The sequence below is a fragment of the Rhinolophus hipposideros genome (genome assembly GCF_964194185.1).
Source record: "Rhinolophus hipposideros genome assembly, chromosome: 20".
In the NCBI taxonomy this organism is placed as follows: Eukaryota; Metazoa; Chordata; class Mammalia; order Chiroptera; family Rhinolophidae; genus Rhinolophus; species Rhinolophus hipposideros.
This window is the reverse complement of record NC_138066.1, coordinates 15,967,016-15,987,966: the sequence shown is the minus strand read 5'-3', so window position 1 is coordinate 15,987,966 and position 20,951 is coordinate 15,967,016. Positions and strand designations below refer to the sequence as shown.

At 32.9% G+C, this 20,951-nt stretch overlaps 1 protein-coding gene across 4 annotated transcripts in view; it reads left to right on the top strand.

The window, feature by feature from the left end:
* The window catches only part of GOSR1 (golgi SNAP receptor complex member 1), a 39,696-nt gene that overhangs the window by 2,793 nt on the left and 15,952 nt on the right, over positions 1-20,951 (top strand). For all 4 annotated transcript variants that reach the window (XR_013991822.1, XR_013991823.1, XM_081027071.1 and 1 more), the window contains exons 3-6: positions 3,978-4,065; positions 4,409-4,516; positions 7,586-7,677; positions 10,481-10,555. Coding sequence is in view for 2 of the 4 variants with exons in the window: in XM_081027071.1 (XP_080883197.1) it covers positions 3,978-4,065; positions 4,409-4,516; positions 7,586-7,677; positions 10,481-10,555 (363 nt within the window). In the remaining 2 variants the exon portion in view is untranslated. The remainder of the gene's footprint in view (positions 1-3,977; positions 4,066-4,408; positions 4,517-7,585; positions 7,678-10,480; positions 10,556-20,951) is intronic.

Below are 20,951 nucleotides of genomic sequence, written 5' to 3'. Positions count from 1 at the left end.
TAGAGATCCTTAGGCAAAGATTGTGACAGTGTCAGGAGGAGGAAAATGTGAAGGCTTAAGAATGAGTTTGTGTTAAAAATAAGTTACTAGTTCAGCCAGTGTAGGAAAATGTGGTTAATTTGCCCACATTGTACTTCTTACATCTTCTGATTACTAAATAGATCTGAGGAACTACCCACATGCAAAGGACACATACTGCTATTCTGGCATTTTAGAATGAATCTAATGTGTGTAGCCTCGCTATAAATCAAGCTATTTTTCATATTGGTTCTTTTTTGAAAAACCAGTATACTACTTTATTGAGCATATAGAAAATGTATTATTTTAATTTTTTTCCAAATTGAAGTAGCATTGGTTAATAACATTATCTAAGTTTCAGGTGTGCAACATTGTAATTTGGTATCTTTATGCACTATAGTGTACTCACTACCAAAAGTCCAGTTTCCATCTGTCATCATACATTTGACCCTCTTTTCCCATGTTTACCCTCCCCCAACCACCCATCTGTTTTCTGTATCTATGAGTTTGTTTTTGTTTTGTGTGTTGGTTTATTTTTTTTTTGTTTTTTATTCCACATGAGTGAAATCATAGGGTTTTTGTCCTTTTCTGTCCTTTCTTATTTCACTTCACATAATAACCTCAAGGACCATTCATATTGTTCAAATGGCAAGATTTCATCTTTTTTTATGGCTGAGCAGTATTCCATTTTGTGTGTGTGTGTGTGTGTGTGTGTGTGTGTGTGTGTGCACGCGCGCGCGCCACATATGCTTTACCCATTCATTCATCGATGGACACTAGGTTGTTTCCATATCTTGGCTATTAGAAATAATGCTGCAGTGAGCATAGATAGGGCTGTATGTAGCTTTTCAAATTAGTGTTTTCATATGCTTCAGATAAATACCCAGAAGAGGTATTGCTGGATTATATGGTACAGCCCTATACCATATATTACATATATATACAAATATATTGGCAATATATTTTTGCCAATATATTATACGAAAATATATTCGTATCTTTGAATCTTACGTTCACTTTAGGGCATCCACTTATTTCAAAAAATATTAGGAAATATTTAAGACACTTAGAAAGAGGTATAAAGGATAATATAATGGATCCTCATGTACCTATCTCCCATTTTAAGAAATAATCGTTACCAATTCAGTCGAAGCCCCTGATGGCGTCCATTTTTTTCTCTCCCTGTAATCTCCGTATATTTTTACTGTACTGTATATATGTTCCTAAACAATTCGTAGTATCTTACTGTAGTTCTTTTGCAACTTGCTTTTTTGTTTAACATTATCTTTGAGATTAAGCTATGGATACATTTAACTCTGGTATATTCATTTGCTACATATAGAATTACCTTTATGATTATATCAATTTATTATGTAGATGGATATTGTTTTCAATTTTTGCTAATTAATAATAATTTTAATAGCTGGCACTGTTCATCATGTGTCAGGTACTGTTTTAAGAGCTGTATATAAAGACTGCTGGGAAAATTTTTACTTATAAAAATGTTTTTATCTATCAGTGAAATTGCTAGTAGCAGAGTTGTTAGTTGTTATCCTGTGTTTGTTTTACATACTTTTTTGAGGGTTGTTGGTGGTGGGATATTTTTCAGCTAATAACAATAAAAAGTGAGCTTGGATTTGAACCCAGGTCTTTCTGTCTCTATAGCCATGCTCTAAAACCATCTATGCACATTCTAACAGAAGACTCATTTCAACGCTATAGCCAAAGTGTTGCTTCTTTATAATAGGGCACATTATAAAAGAATGAATGATAACAGGGCCAACATCAACATATTGAGTCTAGGATCTGGGATCTGAAAGTAAGCTGTTGGCATGTCACAGAGCATTTATTTGCAGAGCATTGCTTTGGGCTTCCCTTTACTTAGCAAGTAAAGAGAGTTGAAGAATGTTTTTTTCCATGATTAAGTTTATTTTACCACTGCAAAGCCTATTTCCTGAATTTAGGTCTCCTACTTGGCTATGCCAGTGATTATACAATTTTAAAACTCCAAATAGTTAAGAGGTAAAATTACATGATGCTTTTTCTGTGTTCTCTGTACTTCATAAACTTAATACTTTCGTGACTCCTTTAAAGGCAAAACTATGTTGAAGACATTCTTTAAGACATTCTACAACAAATTGGGACTGACTTTGTGGACTTACTTCAGCCTCTCTGTCCTGTTCAGTAAGAAACCGAAGGTCCTGAGGCTCAAGATCCCATGTGCATTTTAAAGTCTTTTGTTTGTTGCCCAGGTGGAAAACATGTCAGAATGAATGAGTTCACTGATGACCAGAGTTTTCCTTCCAAGAGTAATTTTGTTTATTTTCTGTATTTTAAGAACTTAATGGTCAATGGATCATCACATACCTATAAATTGAATTAAATTTAACTGAATTTTATTATTGTGGAGAAGGAGTTTTTGACCATTTCCCTAGACTTCATATACTCTCCTGAGAATGGTGAATGTAGAGATTGCTTCCTCATTCATTCTACAAGTACTTAATAAGCATCTGCCATGTGTCAAGCTGTATTCTAGGAACTGGATATTTATCTTTGAATAAGACATAGGTAATTTCCTTCCTCATGGAGCTTACATTCATTGGTCAATTGTTCTTTTTCATATATTTGGTATGGGAGGATCTGTATTAGTAGTATATAAGTATTTTTGCCTGGGCACATTTAAGGGATAACCACAGAAACTTGGGTTGGCTCTGACAATAATAAAGAATTAGATATTTTTACATATTTTAACACAAATAAATTGAAATGTTTCAAGAAGAAATAAAAATTTGGACCTAGGTAAACATCTTAAAAGTACTTATTAGCTACTTTGTTGTCTATTTCATTGCTTGTTACTATTGCTGTGGAAATGTATGTGGAGAAGGGAAATAGTAGTCGCTAAGGTACTATTTTGATGTTAAATTGATGACTTGATCTGTTTTCATTTGCCATACCCCAATCATTGTCCCAGGGCAGGACAATGTCTTCAGTAAGATTGGAGAGCATGTCATTGCCTGGGTATTTGTCTGTGTTCAGTATAACTAAGAGCCATATTGAGCTGCTTGTGTGATAATACATACCACTTGGGGACCTTATGAAGGTTAGTGGTTTTTCAGAGGAGGCAAAAGAACTTTCAGGGCATGTGGTTTTAGAATTTGAATCTGTCAACCATAAGTTTCATTTGTAAAAAGTTATATTTTTGACTGTCTGAAATTTAGATTTTAAAAGAGTTCAAATTTTTCCCAAACAAAACTGAAACAATTGCGTAATGTAAGTGGAAATGTAGAGGGTTGGTACTAAACAACTTCCCTCCTGGACATGGCTGTCTATGTCAGTTCCTGATTATTTCATAACTAGTTATCCAATCTGTTGATCATTTAAATCTCTATTTTATTTTATTTCTACATGGTAAGAGTCAAGGAAAGAAGAGAGAACTTAATTTAAGGTCTATACTATGGCAACCATAAGGTCTATACTATAAGCAGTGATAATAGCTTTGCAGTAAAAAAGTTAAAAGATGATTCCTCACAGATCCCATAGCATAATCTATAATACATTTTATGACTCCTCGTATATGCAGTATTACAAAGTTCTACAGTTTTATTTCAGATGATATGTTCTTTTAGATTCAGCATTTAATTGGGCACTGCCATAGCTTAAGTTACTTTCATTTGGGAAACAGTAAACAAGCATTTGGAATTTCTTTACATTATTAAGATTGAATGTATTAAAGCTTGGGAAAATCTTACATTCAATTATATTTTATACTGAATTTAATATTTAGGATATGTGTGATCCATATAGGAAAACTTTTATAAAAAGTACAGCTTCTTAAGAAACAGAGAGAATGTCTCAGGAATTCTACCTGATCTCTTTAGGGATAATTGCCTTATTCTTTTAAGTATGTTTTAAAGGATTGGGTTTAAGTAATGGATTCTCTTATTTGTGCTTCTCTCTAGCTCTGACACAACACCCCTTTTAAATGGATCAAGCCAAGACAGAATGTTTGAAACAATGGCAATTGAGATTGAACAGCTTTTGGCAAGGGTAAGCTCTTTCTGTTAAATGGCTATTTTACTAACTGTGTACTTGTTAGATACGGTACTGGATTATATTAATGTAGACATGTTTATTGAAATCACTCTTTCATTCAAGATGTGTGCCTCCCAGGCCACTTGAATTTTGATGATAGCCATGGGTGTTATTTTAGCTTTTAAGTATTATTTGGCAGAGATACTGACTCCTTGCCTACTGTCTTCTTGTATTTGGTTGGTTTGTTTTGCTGTTAGCCAAAGGGTAAACAGGCATGTACTTTACTCTTATCTCTTTATAGTGCTTTTTACAATATTTTTATGGGTTTTTTTCTTCTTCTTTTTTTTTTTTTTTTTAGCTTACAGAAGTAAATGATAAAATGGCAGAATATACCAATAGTGCGGGTGTACCCTCTTTGAATGCGGCACTGATGCATACATTACAGCGACATAGAGACATACTGCAGGTAATGTATGGGGCTTGAGATTTTATGTTGTTATGGGATTTGTTATTTAATCCCTGAATAGAATGAGTGTGCATATGTATTCAAGAGAACAAAGGGAAAAATCTGGGAGGATAAATGCTATGCTATAGAAGTTTGTCTTGTTTTACCCTTTTTCTTGGTATTATAAAATTCTGAAAATGTCTAATAGCTGTTGCTTTTGCCTGGTAAAATTAAACAATATTCATCAGTAGGTAACAGTACTACTGCTAGCAAGGGAGACCTTGCTAGCTAACTGTAACAGTGAAATAGCCAATGGTCATGCTTAGGCAATAATATGGTGGTTTAGAGTATATTTTCATTAGGCTTTGAACGTAACATGGAAGGGGAGTAATTTACTATATTTAGTATATTATTTGAGAAAATGCTAAAAGTGTATGAAGGAAATGGAATAAACTTTAAAATTTACCTATGGGGATATTAAAAATATAGCAGGCAAATATTTTTAATATTGAAAAAGTCAGCAACCATTTCTAATTTTAAAAACTCTGTTAAAAATAAGAATAAAAGGATACTTTATTTGCCTGATGCAAAAATGTGTATATCAGATTAAAAGCTAGCATCATGCTTAATAATAAAGCACTAAAAACATTCCTATTCAAGAAAAAAACAAGACAAGTATACCCATAGTCACCACAGATATATAACATTGTTTTGGAAGTTCTTGGTGGTGCAGTTAGACAATAAAAAGAAACAAGATATAAATATTAGAAAGGACGAGACAAAATTTATATTATGTGGCAGTGATAAGATTATAATATATATATAGCTAATACAAACAAGAAATCTAAAAAAATATTAGAAACAAATTCAATAAGATGGTACAAAATTAGCATATAAAAGTAAGTAGTTTTTCTCATACAAAGAAAAAACTGTTAGAAAGTATAATGGAAGAAACTATAAATTCCTTATGTGTAAATTTAATGAGAATGTATAGGACTTGTATGTGTAGAACTCTACTGAGGAACGTAAAAGCTTTTGGATAGGAAGAATTCTCTAAATCTATCTATAAATTGCTTTCACGATGGAAATACAGGGTTTTTTGTTTGCTTGTTTCATTTTTTTTTAATTGGCAAAATGACACCAAAGTTTACTTGGAATCAGACATAACAATAATAACCAAGGAAAAACATGTAAAACTGAAGATAAGTAGTAAAAGATACCTAGTTCTACCAGATAATAAAACCTCTTAAGAAGCTAGAATAATTAAGACAGTTTGATTCTAGAGGAAAAGAGACCAATAGAACAGAATAGAGTTCATGTATAGACCCAAATATGCATGGAAACTTAGTTTTACCATAAAGGTGGTAAAGGTGGTATTTTAGATTTGTTGGGGGAAAAGAGAGGGATTATAAAATAAATAGAGCTTATCTTTGTAACAGGTAAGTTATTTATAAAAATTAAAAAACCTGAAAAAATGAAATAGAGCTGTAACAATTGGCTAATTATTTGGGGAGGGAACCCTCAAATTCTTATCTCATGCCGCCTACCCAAACTAAATTCCAAATAGATCAAAGACTTATATGTAGAAAAAGAAACCATAAAAGATCAGGATGAAGCCTGGGTGAAATTATACATTTCGGGTAGTAAAGTACTTTCTAAGCAAGATCTAATACCAGAAACTACGACAAATGACTAATTTGCTTAATGTACAGAGAAATAATAGAAATAAGAAAAAGATAACCTAATGGGAAAATGGGCAAAGGATATGAACTTGTTTACAGAAAATGAGTAGCCAGAACCATAAGTATTCGGCTACATTTCCAAATAAAAATATGCAAATAAAAATGAGACACGATTTTATATCTGTCAGATTAGAAAATATTGAAACATTTGTAACCTGTTATTGGCAAGAGTGTAGAAAAATGGGCATTCATCGATTTTGCTGGGAACATAAATCAGTGCAGTCTATCTATATGACAGTTTAGCGCTACGAAAATTTAATGTAAGATTCTTTGATCCAGTTATTCTGCTAGGTATCTACTCTTTAAATGCATTTTAATAAGAGAGAGAGTTCAATAAAATATATATACAAGAATGTTTATTGTGGCATTTTTTAAACAGCAAAAAGAATGAAAGCAACTAAAATGTTCATCAATAGGCAATTTATTAAATTATGATAGTCATAAGATAGAATTCTATATAGCTATTAAAAAGAATGTAGATTTCTATTTGCTAATATGGAAAGATTACTTGATATTTTATGAACTACAGAAAACAAGGTGTACAGCAGAATATAGTATGATTTCTTTAGCATACATGAAAGAAATAATAGATAAGCTTGTACATGCAAAAACGTATCCTGAAAGAAAATTAAAGAAAGTGATGAATAAAGATCTGAGATGTGGAGCAAGCGTGGTTTTCACTTTTTTTCCTTTTGGTGCTCTTTCAGTATTCTCCCCATGTTCGTGTATTATTTTTGTTTTTAAAGTGTCAACAGGGACTCTCTGAAAAATGAGATTATGATTTTCATCTTTATATATGTCTCTGAATTTTAAAAAAAGTAATGGATTCTCCTTACTGTCTTAAAAATATGGTAATACAAAAAGAAAGGAAAATATTTAAAGCTTATTTTGTTCTTTATGATTTTCTTGGTTCTGTTCTTTCTTTAACTGGTTTAAGAATTAAATTTCTGCAGGAGTTCCAAAAGGATGAAATTTTAAAATAAGCCCCATCAGATGCACTGATGAGTAGAAAGAGCCTCTTAAGTTTTATCCTAGTCTATTTGAAGTCATTTTATCGTAGAATTTTTTTCTTTACAATTCTGCTCCACAAGAAGACAAGGTATTATAATAGGAGATAGGAAGCATAGTGATTTAGTGGCACTGTTACCCTAGCACTGAATTGTTTTCATTTAAAAGGTCACGCTTCAGGAAAGTGATTATAATGTCATTTTTACCTCTTGGCAGTTTGATGTGTTAAATAGCAGTTTGCTTGTTGGAAATTTATGATAGGATGACAATATATAACTGGCTCAGTAAGGTGAAAATATATAATTAGCTTATGTTGAGACTGGATACTGATTTATTGCAGGATTATACACATGAATTCCATAAAACCAAAGCAAACTTTATGGCAATACGGGAAAGGGAGAATCTCATGGGATCAGTACAAAAGGATATCGAGTAAGTTACCTTTTATATTATTTTGTAGGATATTTATTCAGATTTAAATTTAGAGTATATCCATGATTAACCGTAAATTGAGTTGCAGAACCGTGATTTAGATTTCAAGGTTTCTAATTTGATTTCACTGTTTTTAAACATTTCTGCTTACAATATGGTCCTAACCTACGTGTTGGTCTTATCTCCAACTTCCCCTAAGTTTTTATCATGGGCTCCTGACAACCTTGACTCTCCTATCTTAATTCAAAGTCCAGCTTAGATGACATCTCCATGAGTTTTTCTCTGATCCTACTACCTACCTTAAGAATTATAACATTATCAGTAACTGAAGCTCTCTGTGTTTCCCTTCCTGATTACCACCTCTGCCCCTACCTTCTCCTTGCCCCAACAATTATACATTCAGGTGGCTATCAAAGTAGCTTTTACTTACCTAGAATCTGAAGTACCTTTCGTTCCAGATTTTGTACAAACTCATAGCCTTATGTCACATTATTTATGGACTTCAAACATTTTTATGCTGATCTCAATCCATAATTTTAAAGTTTTATTCTTCTATCCCTTTACCTCACTGCCAATATTATATTCTAGCAGTTTATACACGTACATATTTTTGACATTTTTTTTGCAACTGAACATAGCTGACAAGGTTAAATCCATTGACCATCTAATTAAAGTTGAAGACTTCCCCCTTTTGGATTGATACCTATCATTGTCTCACTTGTGATAAGTTTATGATACTTAACGTTTCATAAGTAAGTATGGTCCTTGTGTTTCATAAACTGTGGTATACATTATCATATCATAAACTGATGTAAATCACATGTACTCTGAGAAACATTTTCCTAGATATCCTTTATTTTGTTGTTAACAGTGAGACAGTTTTGTGGCAGAAATAATTTAATAGTCAATGCATTCAAAATTTTTCCCCAAAACTTTAACCCAGTATTATCCAGCCACCAAAGTTATGTTTCTACCTCTAGAAATTATCTTGGAAAATTAATTCTTATTGTTTGTCTCTATTTTATCTATGTTTTTAAAGTTTATTCATATGTACTTTGTGTAACATATAGGAGTAAAAAAATGAAACGTTTTGCCATAATTAGGAATTTTGTGATACTTTTAATTCTCAGGAACATGTAAATCTTTTTATTTCTGTACCGTCTATTTACATATATCTGTTAAGGAATGCATTGAGAACCAGTGTAGGGGATAACCTTTAATGTACAGGCATTTAGCTCCCCCACAACTTGTGGAAATCACTGGAATACAGCCTTATTTTCTGAAAGATGATCATAAGAGAAACATGTTCATCATTCGTTAAACTATTTCTTGATTACCAACAATGAATAAGACACTGTGTAAGTCATAGTAGAAGGTAGAAATGAAAAGATCAACTTGGCCCTGTAGGAGTTTATAATCTAGTTGCTAGAGGAGAGTAAGGCACGTACTCAAATGAATATAATATGAGGCAGAATACTATTAGTCAGATGAGATATAGTAGTAGTAACTGATATTTTAAAGTTTTTTTCAGTCACATACCACTTTTCCATATATTATATCCCTTTTGGCTTCATATAATTTTTTGGTATAGATAGACATTATTAGTTCTATTTTATAAAACTAGGTATTAACTCTTTCACTGCATTAGTTGATTTTAAGTTTTTCCAAAATGTGTCAAAAATCGACAAACAGTAAAAAATTGGTATTTTGACTATTTTATCATTTAATAACATTTTGAGCTGCTTTGTACATAAATGATATTATTTTTATTTTAAACCTTTACTATATGTTAATAAATTTACTATTATATTGAATTTTAGCCAAAAATACTCAACACATACTAAGTAGCATCAATTAGATTTAAGTATAGATAAATTAGAATCTACTGACTTTGATGACATAAAATATTTATTACAAAATGTCACACAACGTGGCATACAAAACATCTTCGTTGATAAAGCAAGCCACAGGAAAACATATCCGAACATCGCAGCAAAAGAGTCAAGAGACTTGTCTGAGGTTAACTGACTAATAAATGATGGAATATAGATTTAAATTGAAATCATCAGCCTTCCCAGCCCAGTGTGTTCTCAGTTCTATCATGCTGCTTTCCCTGGTGTTTTCTTTCCCGCTGCGCTTTGCACAGTAGCACTGCCTCTCAGCCAGTGGTTGAGTTTTAGCAGCATGAAGCTCTTTTGTCTTACTGCAGTAGTACGTGCAGTTACTTGAATTTTGTATTTTGTTCTTGATACTTTATTGTAAGTAAAGAACAGAAATATGAAAGTGTTGATAGTAATGATACAAAGCGTTTTCTGGTAAATTTTGATGCACTTAAGACCAAGATAGAAATCCTTAAGTATGCCAAAACTGGCAGATCTTTAGCTTCATTTTAGTGCTCTTTAGGCTTCAGTTGTTGGACTGCATGTACCAAATGGAATGAAGGCAACATTCCATTTCGGTAGCTTCCCCAACCTGAGTACTGTGTAGTAATCGTTCCAAAGTTTTACTTCCACTTGAACAAAATCAAGATACAGGAGATAAAAGAGAAAGGGAAAGTAAGATTGTTTGTTTAAGAATGTTGGATCACTTTGGTGAAAAATAATAAATTAGAGGCATTCATATTTATTTATACTACATGTCATTTTTAGAAGGAAATGAAAAGGATTGTACATTTTAATTGTTCATTCAAAACTGTGGAGAGGCTCAATTTGTCCACTTTGGAAATTACTAGACTCAGTCACTTCATCTTTTTTTGCAATCAGTATCTGCCAAGTGTGTTCTTAAATTTTCTATTCTGTTCTAGGTCATATAAAAGTGGTTCTGGAGTAAACAACAGAAGAACTGAACTATTTTTGAAAGAACATGACCACCTTCGAAAGTAGGTATTATTGAACATAGGCATAATATGTAGTTTTCCATGCTTATTAATTCATTTACTTATGTAAGAAACATTTTATAGCATTTATTACAGTAAGTGTTTTATCAGTGCTAATTCATTTAATTCTTCTAATGATCCTATTTGGTAGAAATGGAATTGCAACTCCTTTGACCATAATTAGGAAAGAAATTATGCTGTCAAATATCCAAAATCTGCATTCACATCACTTCATTGTTACCTGTAATATGTCTTTTATTGCCTAATGTTTCTTTTCTTTAGCAAGTCTATTGTTCTAATACTTTTGTCCACTTCTGTAGGTTATTAGTAATAAAGTAGCAATAATACTGATGCTGAGTTATGTTTAAATGGCCTGATGCCACTTACATATGTCAAGAAGCTTTATAAAGGATAATTAGCCATTCATCAAATCCAAAAAAAAATCTTATTTTCTAAGAATTCAGAAAAAAATACCTAAAAACTTGGATGAATTGTATATGTGCATCTTAATACAAGTCACCATACTATATCCTTGCTTCATCTATTTTTTTCTCTGAAATGTACCAATTTCTTTCATTATTCTATATTTTGTCATAGAACTTAAAGATCAGAAAATTATTTATTTCTGTGAGCTCAGCTCCTGAGCACTTGAGCAGCTAGTGTCGATGATAGTTACGTTATAAATTCTCTTATTTGCTGCTGAATGTCATAAATTAATCATATTCATATCAGCTTAATGTACTGTTCAATTGATTTTTCTTTAAAGACGACCACTTTAAATATAAGCTGTTGAAATCAGAACATGTAAATATCAAGACGTTTTTAGAAGTCTAGGTGCTTCCAGTGTCAAATAATTTAGTTTTCCCTTAATCTGTTGAATATTATTAATTGGCACAAGGGGGCAGTCTTTTCTAGAGTATGTGTAGTTTGCAGTTATTCATAGCTTTGGTTGTTCATTTTGTATTTGATAAAGACCACCATAAAAAGAATTTTTGCATTACATCCAAAACTATTAAATACAGAGGGTGCCAAAAAATGTATACACTTTAAGAAAGGAAAAAGCTGTATTAAAATGGTAACAGTGAATGACACTCAAGTCCACGTGATTAACGCCATCTTTTGAGCGAACGTCACACTACACATTGCTGCCGTAATTCAATTCAACTTCGAAAAGTAATACATAGATAACATCTCTTAAAATGTGTACATTCTTTTGGCATCCACGGTATATGCTTGGGGTACAGAGTAATTTCAGGGATATGATTCCCAAGTGATACAAAATAAAGATTGATTACCTTAGTGTTTTTATATTTATTGCCTCAAAAAGAAATAAAACAGAAATACAGTAGTTTCATTACTTTAAGAATGATTTGTTGCTGAAAAGAGTATACCAGAGTAGTTAAATGAATTACTATCCCTTATTTCATTATTTTAGAACATGATGTTTATTATAAATTTTATATGAAAATGTGCTATTTTGATAATTCAAAGAAAACTCATGGGGCATTCGGTTAGCTCAGTTGGTTAGAGCGTGGGGGGGGGGCGGGGGGGGGCTCTTAACAACAAGGTTGCCAGTTTGATCCCCGCATGGGCCACCGTGAGCTGCACCCTCCATATCTAGATTGAAACAATTATTTGACTTGGAGCTGATGGGTCCTGGAAAAACACACTTAAAATAAAAGTTAAAAAAGAAAACCTTCAGGAGTTTAATATTGTTCTTTTAACAGAAAAAAATACAATAATTCAGAGGCACACAGCTTAAATAATTTGTTTAGGGTTATAAAAGTGACTAGAGTATTGGAAATCAAAAAGGTATTTTCTATTTTTGTTTTTCAGACAATTTTATATATAATACATTCCTTTCAACATTCTTATGAGAAAGTTTGTGCTCATGCTGTACAGAGAGAAATTGAGTCAGATGAACTTGAATGGAATATAAGCTTCTGATGAATTAGGGGACTTGTTGAGACTGAAAACAAGGGCTTAGTCATTGCTCTTTATATTAAAACACAGCTTCCAAATACATTTTTGAAAAATCAATATTTTGTGTAAATTACAAATACTAGTTAGGTAATAACATTAGGGACTAATATATGTACAAAAAAATGCGAAAAACATTCTCTGTTTTTTTAGTGTTGTCTCCGTATTTTATTTGCTAAATGTTTTGTGGAAGAATTAGCAAGATTTTTTTTTTTTTAGAGTAACTTTTTAAATAAAATCTGTAAGTACTCTTTTTATTACCCATTTTAGAAATTATGAGTAATTCACCACAAAAAAGAAATCACTCATCAGTATAGATTCTGTAATCATTTTCACTCATTGGTAGATTGTGAGCCTTTTCCCATGTTATTTGATTTTTTTTAAATTATTTTTTGTGTTTTGAATAGTTTTTATGATTATTTTGTTCTTTTGATTATTCAAAAGTTATAATAGTTCTTTTGATTATTTTGTGTTTGAATAGTTCTTTTAACTTTTAATAGTGCATATATCACATAAAACAGATAAACCCTAATTCATGTAACTGTTTCCCTAATGTTGGCCTTTTGGATTATTTTCAGTTTTTACTATTTTTCATATTGAAGTCTTTGCATGTATCCATAATTATTTCCTTATGATAAATTTCTAGGATTAGAATTGCAGGATTAAGGAATATATTTGTTTTTAAAGTTTTTGATATAGTATTGTCAGATTTCCCTCTATAAAGTTTTTCTAGTTTAGAGTCCCATTAATAGTGTATATGTAAACATTCCCCAGAGCCTTCAGTAACACTTTTGTTGTTTTTTAAATTCATGCCACAAAAATAGGGAAAAATTCTCAGGCAATAGATTTTTTTTTTAATACAAGGAATAATACATTTTCATTAGAGAAAATGTAGTTACACAGCCAAGCAAAAGAAACATAAAGAATAATAGTTAAATTAACCTAAAAATAAGATAGACAGTAAGAGATTGTATATTTCATCAAGCCCATTTATAATTAATAGGCCACATTTGCTGCTAGGGTACTTTTTATTTTGATCTCTCATGAATAAAGTGTTTTTTAAATACCCAGTAACTCAGGTAACTAGTTTGATTTTGTGCGATAGGGTCAGACTTTTTATGGCTAGAAGCATATTTAGATTTTTATTTGATTCTTCAACTGTTGTTTTTTCTTATTACTGTAAATTTCTACACCTTGTTTCAAAAGTATGTATTTTTGTACTCTTGAAAAGAGTAAAACAATTTTTATAAATGAATGCCAAACTTAAAAAAAAACTGACTTTGTAGTGAATTGCTTTTACCAGCTCCCCTTAATACTCTTTCTGTCAAAAAATTAATATTGTTAGCTTATAACAGTTTATTTTAAGGATGACAGTAATTTCTACTCCTATATGGTGGATAAGGTAGCTTTCATTTTTTACTCACATTTTCCTGAGTCTCTTTCAGTATGTCAGTCAGAAAAAAATGTGGGCTTTGAATTAGTGTCAAGCTGTTTGTTTTTTGCTGGACTGTAGATGCCTTCCTGTGAGCTCTTTGGTTCCCATTTAGATTAATTTCTCTTCCTTTACGTAATTGTTCTCTTTCATTTCTCCCTTATATTGTCCTGTGTGAAAGAAGTATTCTGAGTTAGTCTTTTATTTTAAAGTTCTTTTTTTCCTCCTAAAGAACTTCTGCCTTTATGATCTGCCTCTCTTCATATTTATTTTTAAAGGATGTAGGGCTAATTGTATTGTTGCTATTTTTAGAGATGGGAAGTTAAGGAACTAAGAGAATAAACAGACTGGATTATCTCAAGCCTTAAAATGCTATCATTTGTCCAAAGTCGTACACTCAGTATCTGACCAGGCATTGATGCTTTTTCTCTAGAAGCGTTTCATCATTTTAAATAAAACATCTTTTCTGCATTACCCTAATGAAGCTGACAAATTTCAGAGATGTTCAGTAGTGGTGAGAAACTTGTATTAAGAGATAAGTGATCACAAATAGAAAGAGCCTACTCTCTTCCTGGATTTATTTAATGCCAGCGATTGTTACCTCCAAGGGAAAATTTTTACCAGGGCTGCAACCTCCCTCTTATCTGTAGTTATACAACCTCAGAAATCTTCAACTCGAACACCTCTCTATGACCAACACATTTTATCCTGCCAAGCCTGTCTACAGGGTCACTAGCTTTTCTCTTACATTTTTTTCCTTACAACCTCTTTTCCTAGGAAACCCAGCTACCCTGGATCTCATAGCTGATTAACTGAAATGCTCCCAACATTTGTCCTTCTTTGCCTTCCTATCCTTCTGCTATACCTTTGTAAAATGCCAACCCAATCCTTAGTGTGCTGTTCTACTCCTGTGTCTGAGGGCTACAGAAAAAGGATTCAATATACAGATTAACCTTGTTTTAAATTCATCATTTTCACCCTCATCTGAGTATTCAGCATTGCCCATTGCCATTCGCTTGCTTGACCCCATTTAGTTCTCTCTCTCATTCTGTTCAAGAACTTGACCAAAACTTCTCATTCTCCTTCTTGACTTTCCTGTCACTTCATCCAAAAGAAAGATCCTTAACTCCTACTTCACTGACATGTTTAACTTTTTGCTCTTTGCTCCAAATTTACCTGTAGGAGTGCCCTTTCTTACCGCTTTCTTTTCGTTTTTAGAGAATGAGGTGTTTCTCCCCAGGGGGCGGGGGCAGTACATCCCCCAGCCTTTTTTCTGTCCTTATCTGCTCCATCAAATATTTTACTCTTCAGTCATCTTATGTACTGGCTCCATCTCTGTGGGTTATAAATACAGGCACACCCCCTTTCATTGTGCTTTGTTAGGTGGTATCTGTCAGGTTTCTCCGCTGTAAAATGACTGTATTTCCAATTGTAATTAATTAATATAGGGGAAGATGCTTTGAGACTATGCACGAATTCTGTTTCTTGTCGAACTTGATTAACTTTACCATCCATTAGTGAATCATGCTTCCCCAGTTATTCCTGTGGTGTTGGCCTACTGGTGATTTTCTGTTTCCATCAGTCCTTGTACATTTGTTAGTTGTAATTCTGAGGAAGAGCTATCCTTTCTCCATCATTTATTTTACTTAATTATTTATTAGTGTGGACTCATAGCTACTTTCTTATACTAGGGGTTATAGTCCAGCACGGTTATTATTTTGTTGTTCAAATCGTTCCACCTTTGGCCACTGGGAGCTCCTTCACATTAGCTTCTGTCATTTGACATGGCCCATCCTTTTCTGAGCACTTTACTATCTGGCGCCACAAAATGTTTATGGTTTGTCTTGTGTTTTCCCTGCCCCAGCTCTAAAACCTACCACTTCTCCAAGTAACCTTGGTTCCTTTTATCAGCGAAGGGTTCAGATGCAAAGATCTGGGTGCTGATGTGCTTGTTGTTATTGAGGTGTCATTTGGTCCTAGGCTTTCTCTTGTTAAAAGTTTTCATCATGAATGGGGTTGAATTTTTTCATACCATTTTTTGCATCTACTGAGACGATCAGTTGTTTTTTTCCTTTAATATGATGAATGATATTGATTATTTTCAAACATTAAACCAACCTTGATTTCTAGAATAAACCCCACTGTGTTTTGATACGTTTATGATCCTTTTTATGTATCGCTGGGTTGATTTTGTAAAGGATTTTTACATTATGCTTGTGAAGAATATCTTTAGTTTTCTTTTTCTTAGATGTCTTTGCCTGGTTTTACTGTAAGGGTAATACTGGGCCCATTAAAACCAGTTCTTTCTGTTTGCTGAAAGAGTTTGTGCAGGCTCGGTATTATTTCTTTAAATGTTTGGTAGAATTTACCAGTGAATCCATCTAAGCCTGAAGTTTTAATTATGGCAAGACTTTTAAATTACAAATTCAGTTGCTTTTGTAGATAGTAGACTATGGCTCTTTGTATTTATCCCTGGGCCCTGGGGGATGGGTGACTGTGATTGGCCAGGCCTGTCACAAATGCATTCTGGTGGCCAGTAGACTTACTTAGAAAGTGTTTCCAGAAGAGAATGTGGCAGCTTCATGGTCCCAGGGAAGTTATCAGACAACTTCATTTTGGGTTTACTTACTCCAAGCCACACATAAGAAATAGTATTGTTATGCAAAATCTTTTTTTCTAGTAATATTTATTAAGTGGACTTTTATTTTAATATTCCACTCCTTTCTCTGTCCCCCGACCAATGAATTATAAACTTTTTATGCCCTCCCACCCCAGGACCCTACCTGGTTAACCGGCTACCTAAATCTCCCACTTCATGTCTTTCTTTCCATACCTTCATTTGTATCACTCTCACCCTTTGCTTCATAGGTACCAGCCATACAGGCTTCTATTCATTTCCTTTCCCAAAGATAAGGCTTTTCCCTTCTCAGCCTCTTTGTACTTATATTTTGTTTTATCTGTAGAATACTCTTAGTTTTTCTTTCTTTCTTTTTTTTTAATTGTGTTACCAAAACCCTTCTTTTAGTAAAAAGAAGGGTTTATTTGGGAGAAGAAAACAAAACCACCATAGCAGTGTGGGAACATACACCTTCCTCCGGCCATCCACATACAAAAGAGCTCGTAATTTTTCACGTAGCTTATCCATTGGCGTCTTTCTGGTATAAGCTCACTTGTCACCCCTTTAAAGTCGCCTTTTCTAACTATCTTGTCTGAAGTAGACTCTCCCTTATTAATATTTAACAAAGCACTTTTTTGTTTCCTTCATAGCATTTATGGGAATCTGGAATAATTTGTTCTTTTTCTTGTTTTTCTATCTGATTCCTTGAAAGTAAGCTTCATGAGGAAAGGGACGAGGTTAGTCTAGTTCTTAGCACTTCCTGTTATATCATAGATATTTAATATTTATTTGTTTGAATAAATGGATGTAAACAGATATTAATTTTGGCCCCCAGTTCCTCTTATATCATAGATATTTAATATTTATTTGTTTGAATAAATGGATGTAAACAGATACTAATTTTGGTTTCATATAAATGTGTATATACATGTGTGCTCCAATATAGAAAACCTTTTTCATTCATTTACTTATTCCCCAAATATTTATTGAATACATACTATGTACAAGGTAGTGGTCCAGATGCTATATATACATATGAAATCTGTTTTTGAGAACTAAAATCATATTTCATATGTGTATATAGCATCTGAATATTATTAGTGTAATGAAGTATTTTTTTGCTTTGCAAAATGAATTCCCCATGAAATACCTTTTTAAAATAAAATTATTATATAGCATATAATAAAAGTATTTGGCAAGCATCTCTTTTATTTACAGATGAGGAAACAAGATTCAGACAGCATAAGCCAAGGTCTCATAACTTTTTAATAGCTCTCACTAAATCCACATTTCCTAATCCATTTCCATATTGTCCCACATCACAGAGCCTCCCCTCTGATTTGCTTCTTTAAAATTTTATTTTTCTTGTATTAGGGAACCAGCAGGGTGTAATGCTACTGAGAATTGAAAGGCCAGTTGCTTTACCCTTCTCTAAAAAGTAAATGACCTGGCCTCTGTTTTGTTTTGTTTTTTTTCATCTTCAAATTGGGATAGTTGCTATCCCTTTATGTTAAATGATTTTAAGGGAGAATGACAAGGCATTTTACAAAATTAAAATTACTCTAAAGATCTAAAAGAATTTGTTTTAACTTTTTAAATACGGGCCTGTTTCTATAAAGCAAGTTACACTTAAATAAACAGGCTCATTTATGGTATTTAGTTGAGTATTTGTTTTGGTTTCATTCCATTTGACTAACAGATATGATTGCGTTATTATCTGAGATCACACACATATTTGTATTGTAATTGTACACTTGGATATAAATGTGTCTATGAATGAGTAAAGAATAATTATATTTTCGGTTGGAGGCTTACCTTTTCTCTGCTGACAATTTTTCTTTTGACTGTCTTAGTCTGTGTTTAGACTACTGATATTTTGAATTTTTTTAATTTACCAGACTTGTTATTTGGATGATCCAAAGGTGTGGTTTTGGAAATATTTTAGGTAGGCATTTTAAAAACGTTAAAAATGGTTTCACTTTTTGTTTCATGATTTTAGTTAAATTTTCCTCACATTCCATGGCTAATAAAAGCTGAGCTTCAAACCCAGGTCCTCTGATTGTGTTATTTCAGCAATACTGCATTGCCTCTCTACGATTTCATGTGGTGTCTAGTTCACATAGTTGCTAAGATAAGGCATTGTAAACAGTGAAGCTTTGTAAACAGTGAGGCATTTCGGCATAAAGCAGAACATACCTAGTAAGGGTTGTAAGAGTAAGAAAAGTACATACTAAAGGAGAAAACCTTTTACTGTGTATACATTGTTAATTTACATTTCTTAAATAGAATTGGAAATAGTTTTGATACCAGAATAATTTTCACAAAATGAAATTCTAATTGTATTAACGGGCTATGACCATATTTGAAAAAATATGAGACATGTGAACACCGTAATTTAGTGACCTTTAGAAGGAGTGCTTTTATCCCAGTTATTTTGGTATAGTTATATGTATATTATTTAATAAATGTATGATTCAATTAAATAATGGTCAGATTCATCTATGAATGAGATAAGATAGTAGACTCTTGGCATTCAAGATTTGACATTAGCTTTCTTAATATGGTTTTCTCAGTGTAGTTTTGTTGAGATACAAACTTGAATGTTATGAGTTAATGAAGCTGGTGTTGGGGAAGTCACTTGGCTAATGAGTACATCTAACCTGTCTGGACAACAGCATTTACACTTCAACCTCACTTCTAACTTCCTATTTGCCTTTTGTTGTTATTTACTTAGTGACTACCATGAAATGGTTTATATACACACATACATATGCTTTGTTTCTTTGTGAAACATTACTCTAAGGAGAAAACACCCATTATAAAGTGAGGTAATAATAGTGAGGTAATCCTAAGAAAACAGTGCTCTTAAGTAAAAAAGTGGGAAATTTATGGAAGAAACTATATTTAATAGTAGCCATAAACTTGAGCATATGCAAAGATCTTGAGATTTATCCCTTACCTATGTCAGGGGTCATTTGTATAATGAGAATTGAATTTGTAGCCTATGAGAACTGGTAGCATTTGATTATTTCACAATATATCTATCATTCCATTCATGGAATATTTTAAAATTACATATCAAGCGCTAATTGTCTTTAGTGGTACAGTTGTCTGCCATAATGAAATAGAAGACAAAGCAAATTAATATTATCCTGGACAGACTTTGCTTATTTTTATATTCATTTGATAATGTCCAGTTTTACAAAGCAGGGGTGACCTAGTTAGGAGCTTTTATACAGAACTCATTTTCCTTCATTTGGAGCTATAGTAACATCAAATTCATCTTCGGTTGGTACATGGCTTTGTGAAACAGTAAAACTTGAGTTGGAGGTGATCTGCTCCAGTGAGGAATATGTTGTATAATGTAAAATACAGTAGTCCTCCCTACCCATGGAGCATAGTGCCAAGACCCTGTGGATGCCTGAAACTGCAGATAGTACCAAACCCTTTTTGTACTGTTTTTTCCTGTACATAACATACCTATGATAAAGTTGAATTTACAAATTAGGCAAGGAAAGAGATTAATAGTTACTAATAAAATAGAATAATTATAACAATATATGCTAATAAAGGTTATGTGAATGTGGTCACTCATTTCAGGGATCCCTTGCTGAAGTCTTCATACAGGCTCAATGCTTTCTGGCACAACGCGTTGCCGTCCATTAGAACAAGTTTTCTGTTCCTATCTTCCACAAATGTAATGCCTTTTCCGTCCTAACTAAACACTTATCATGCTCTGTGGCTATAACTTTTGCAGTTTGAAGTATAACAGCAAAATTAGCACAAATGTCTTTTTCCTTCTTCACAATTTCACAGATAGAAGATTCGTTTTTGCCATAGATCTTAGCAACCTCAGCATGCAATTTTTTTCTTATTAAGTCAAGACCTTTCACCTTTTCACTGAAGGGAGACACTTTATGTCTTCTCTTTGGCAGATCCGAATTGCCAGCATCACTGCTCTTGCCCTTTTGTGCCACTACTAACGTAAGCGTTACTTGAACATTAACCCTGCGATTCCGGGCCAGTTGCTCTGATAACCAAGGTGGTACTCCGTGAGAGGCTAACGGATGGGGAACATATGCAGCATGGAGATGCTGGACAAAGGGATGAATCACATCCCAGTCATTTTATTCCTTATGCTGGACAAAGGGATGAATCACATCCCAGGCAGGGCAGAGCGGGACAGCGGGACATTTCATCATGCTGCTCAGAACAGCATGCAATTTAAAACGTATGATTTGTTTGTTTCTGGGATTTTCCATTGAATATTTTTCAGACAGTGGTTAACCACAGGTAACTGAAACTGCAGAAAGTGAAACCACGGATAAGGGAGGACTATTGTATATATCTTCCTCAGACACCGCCCCCCC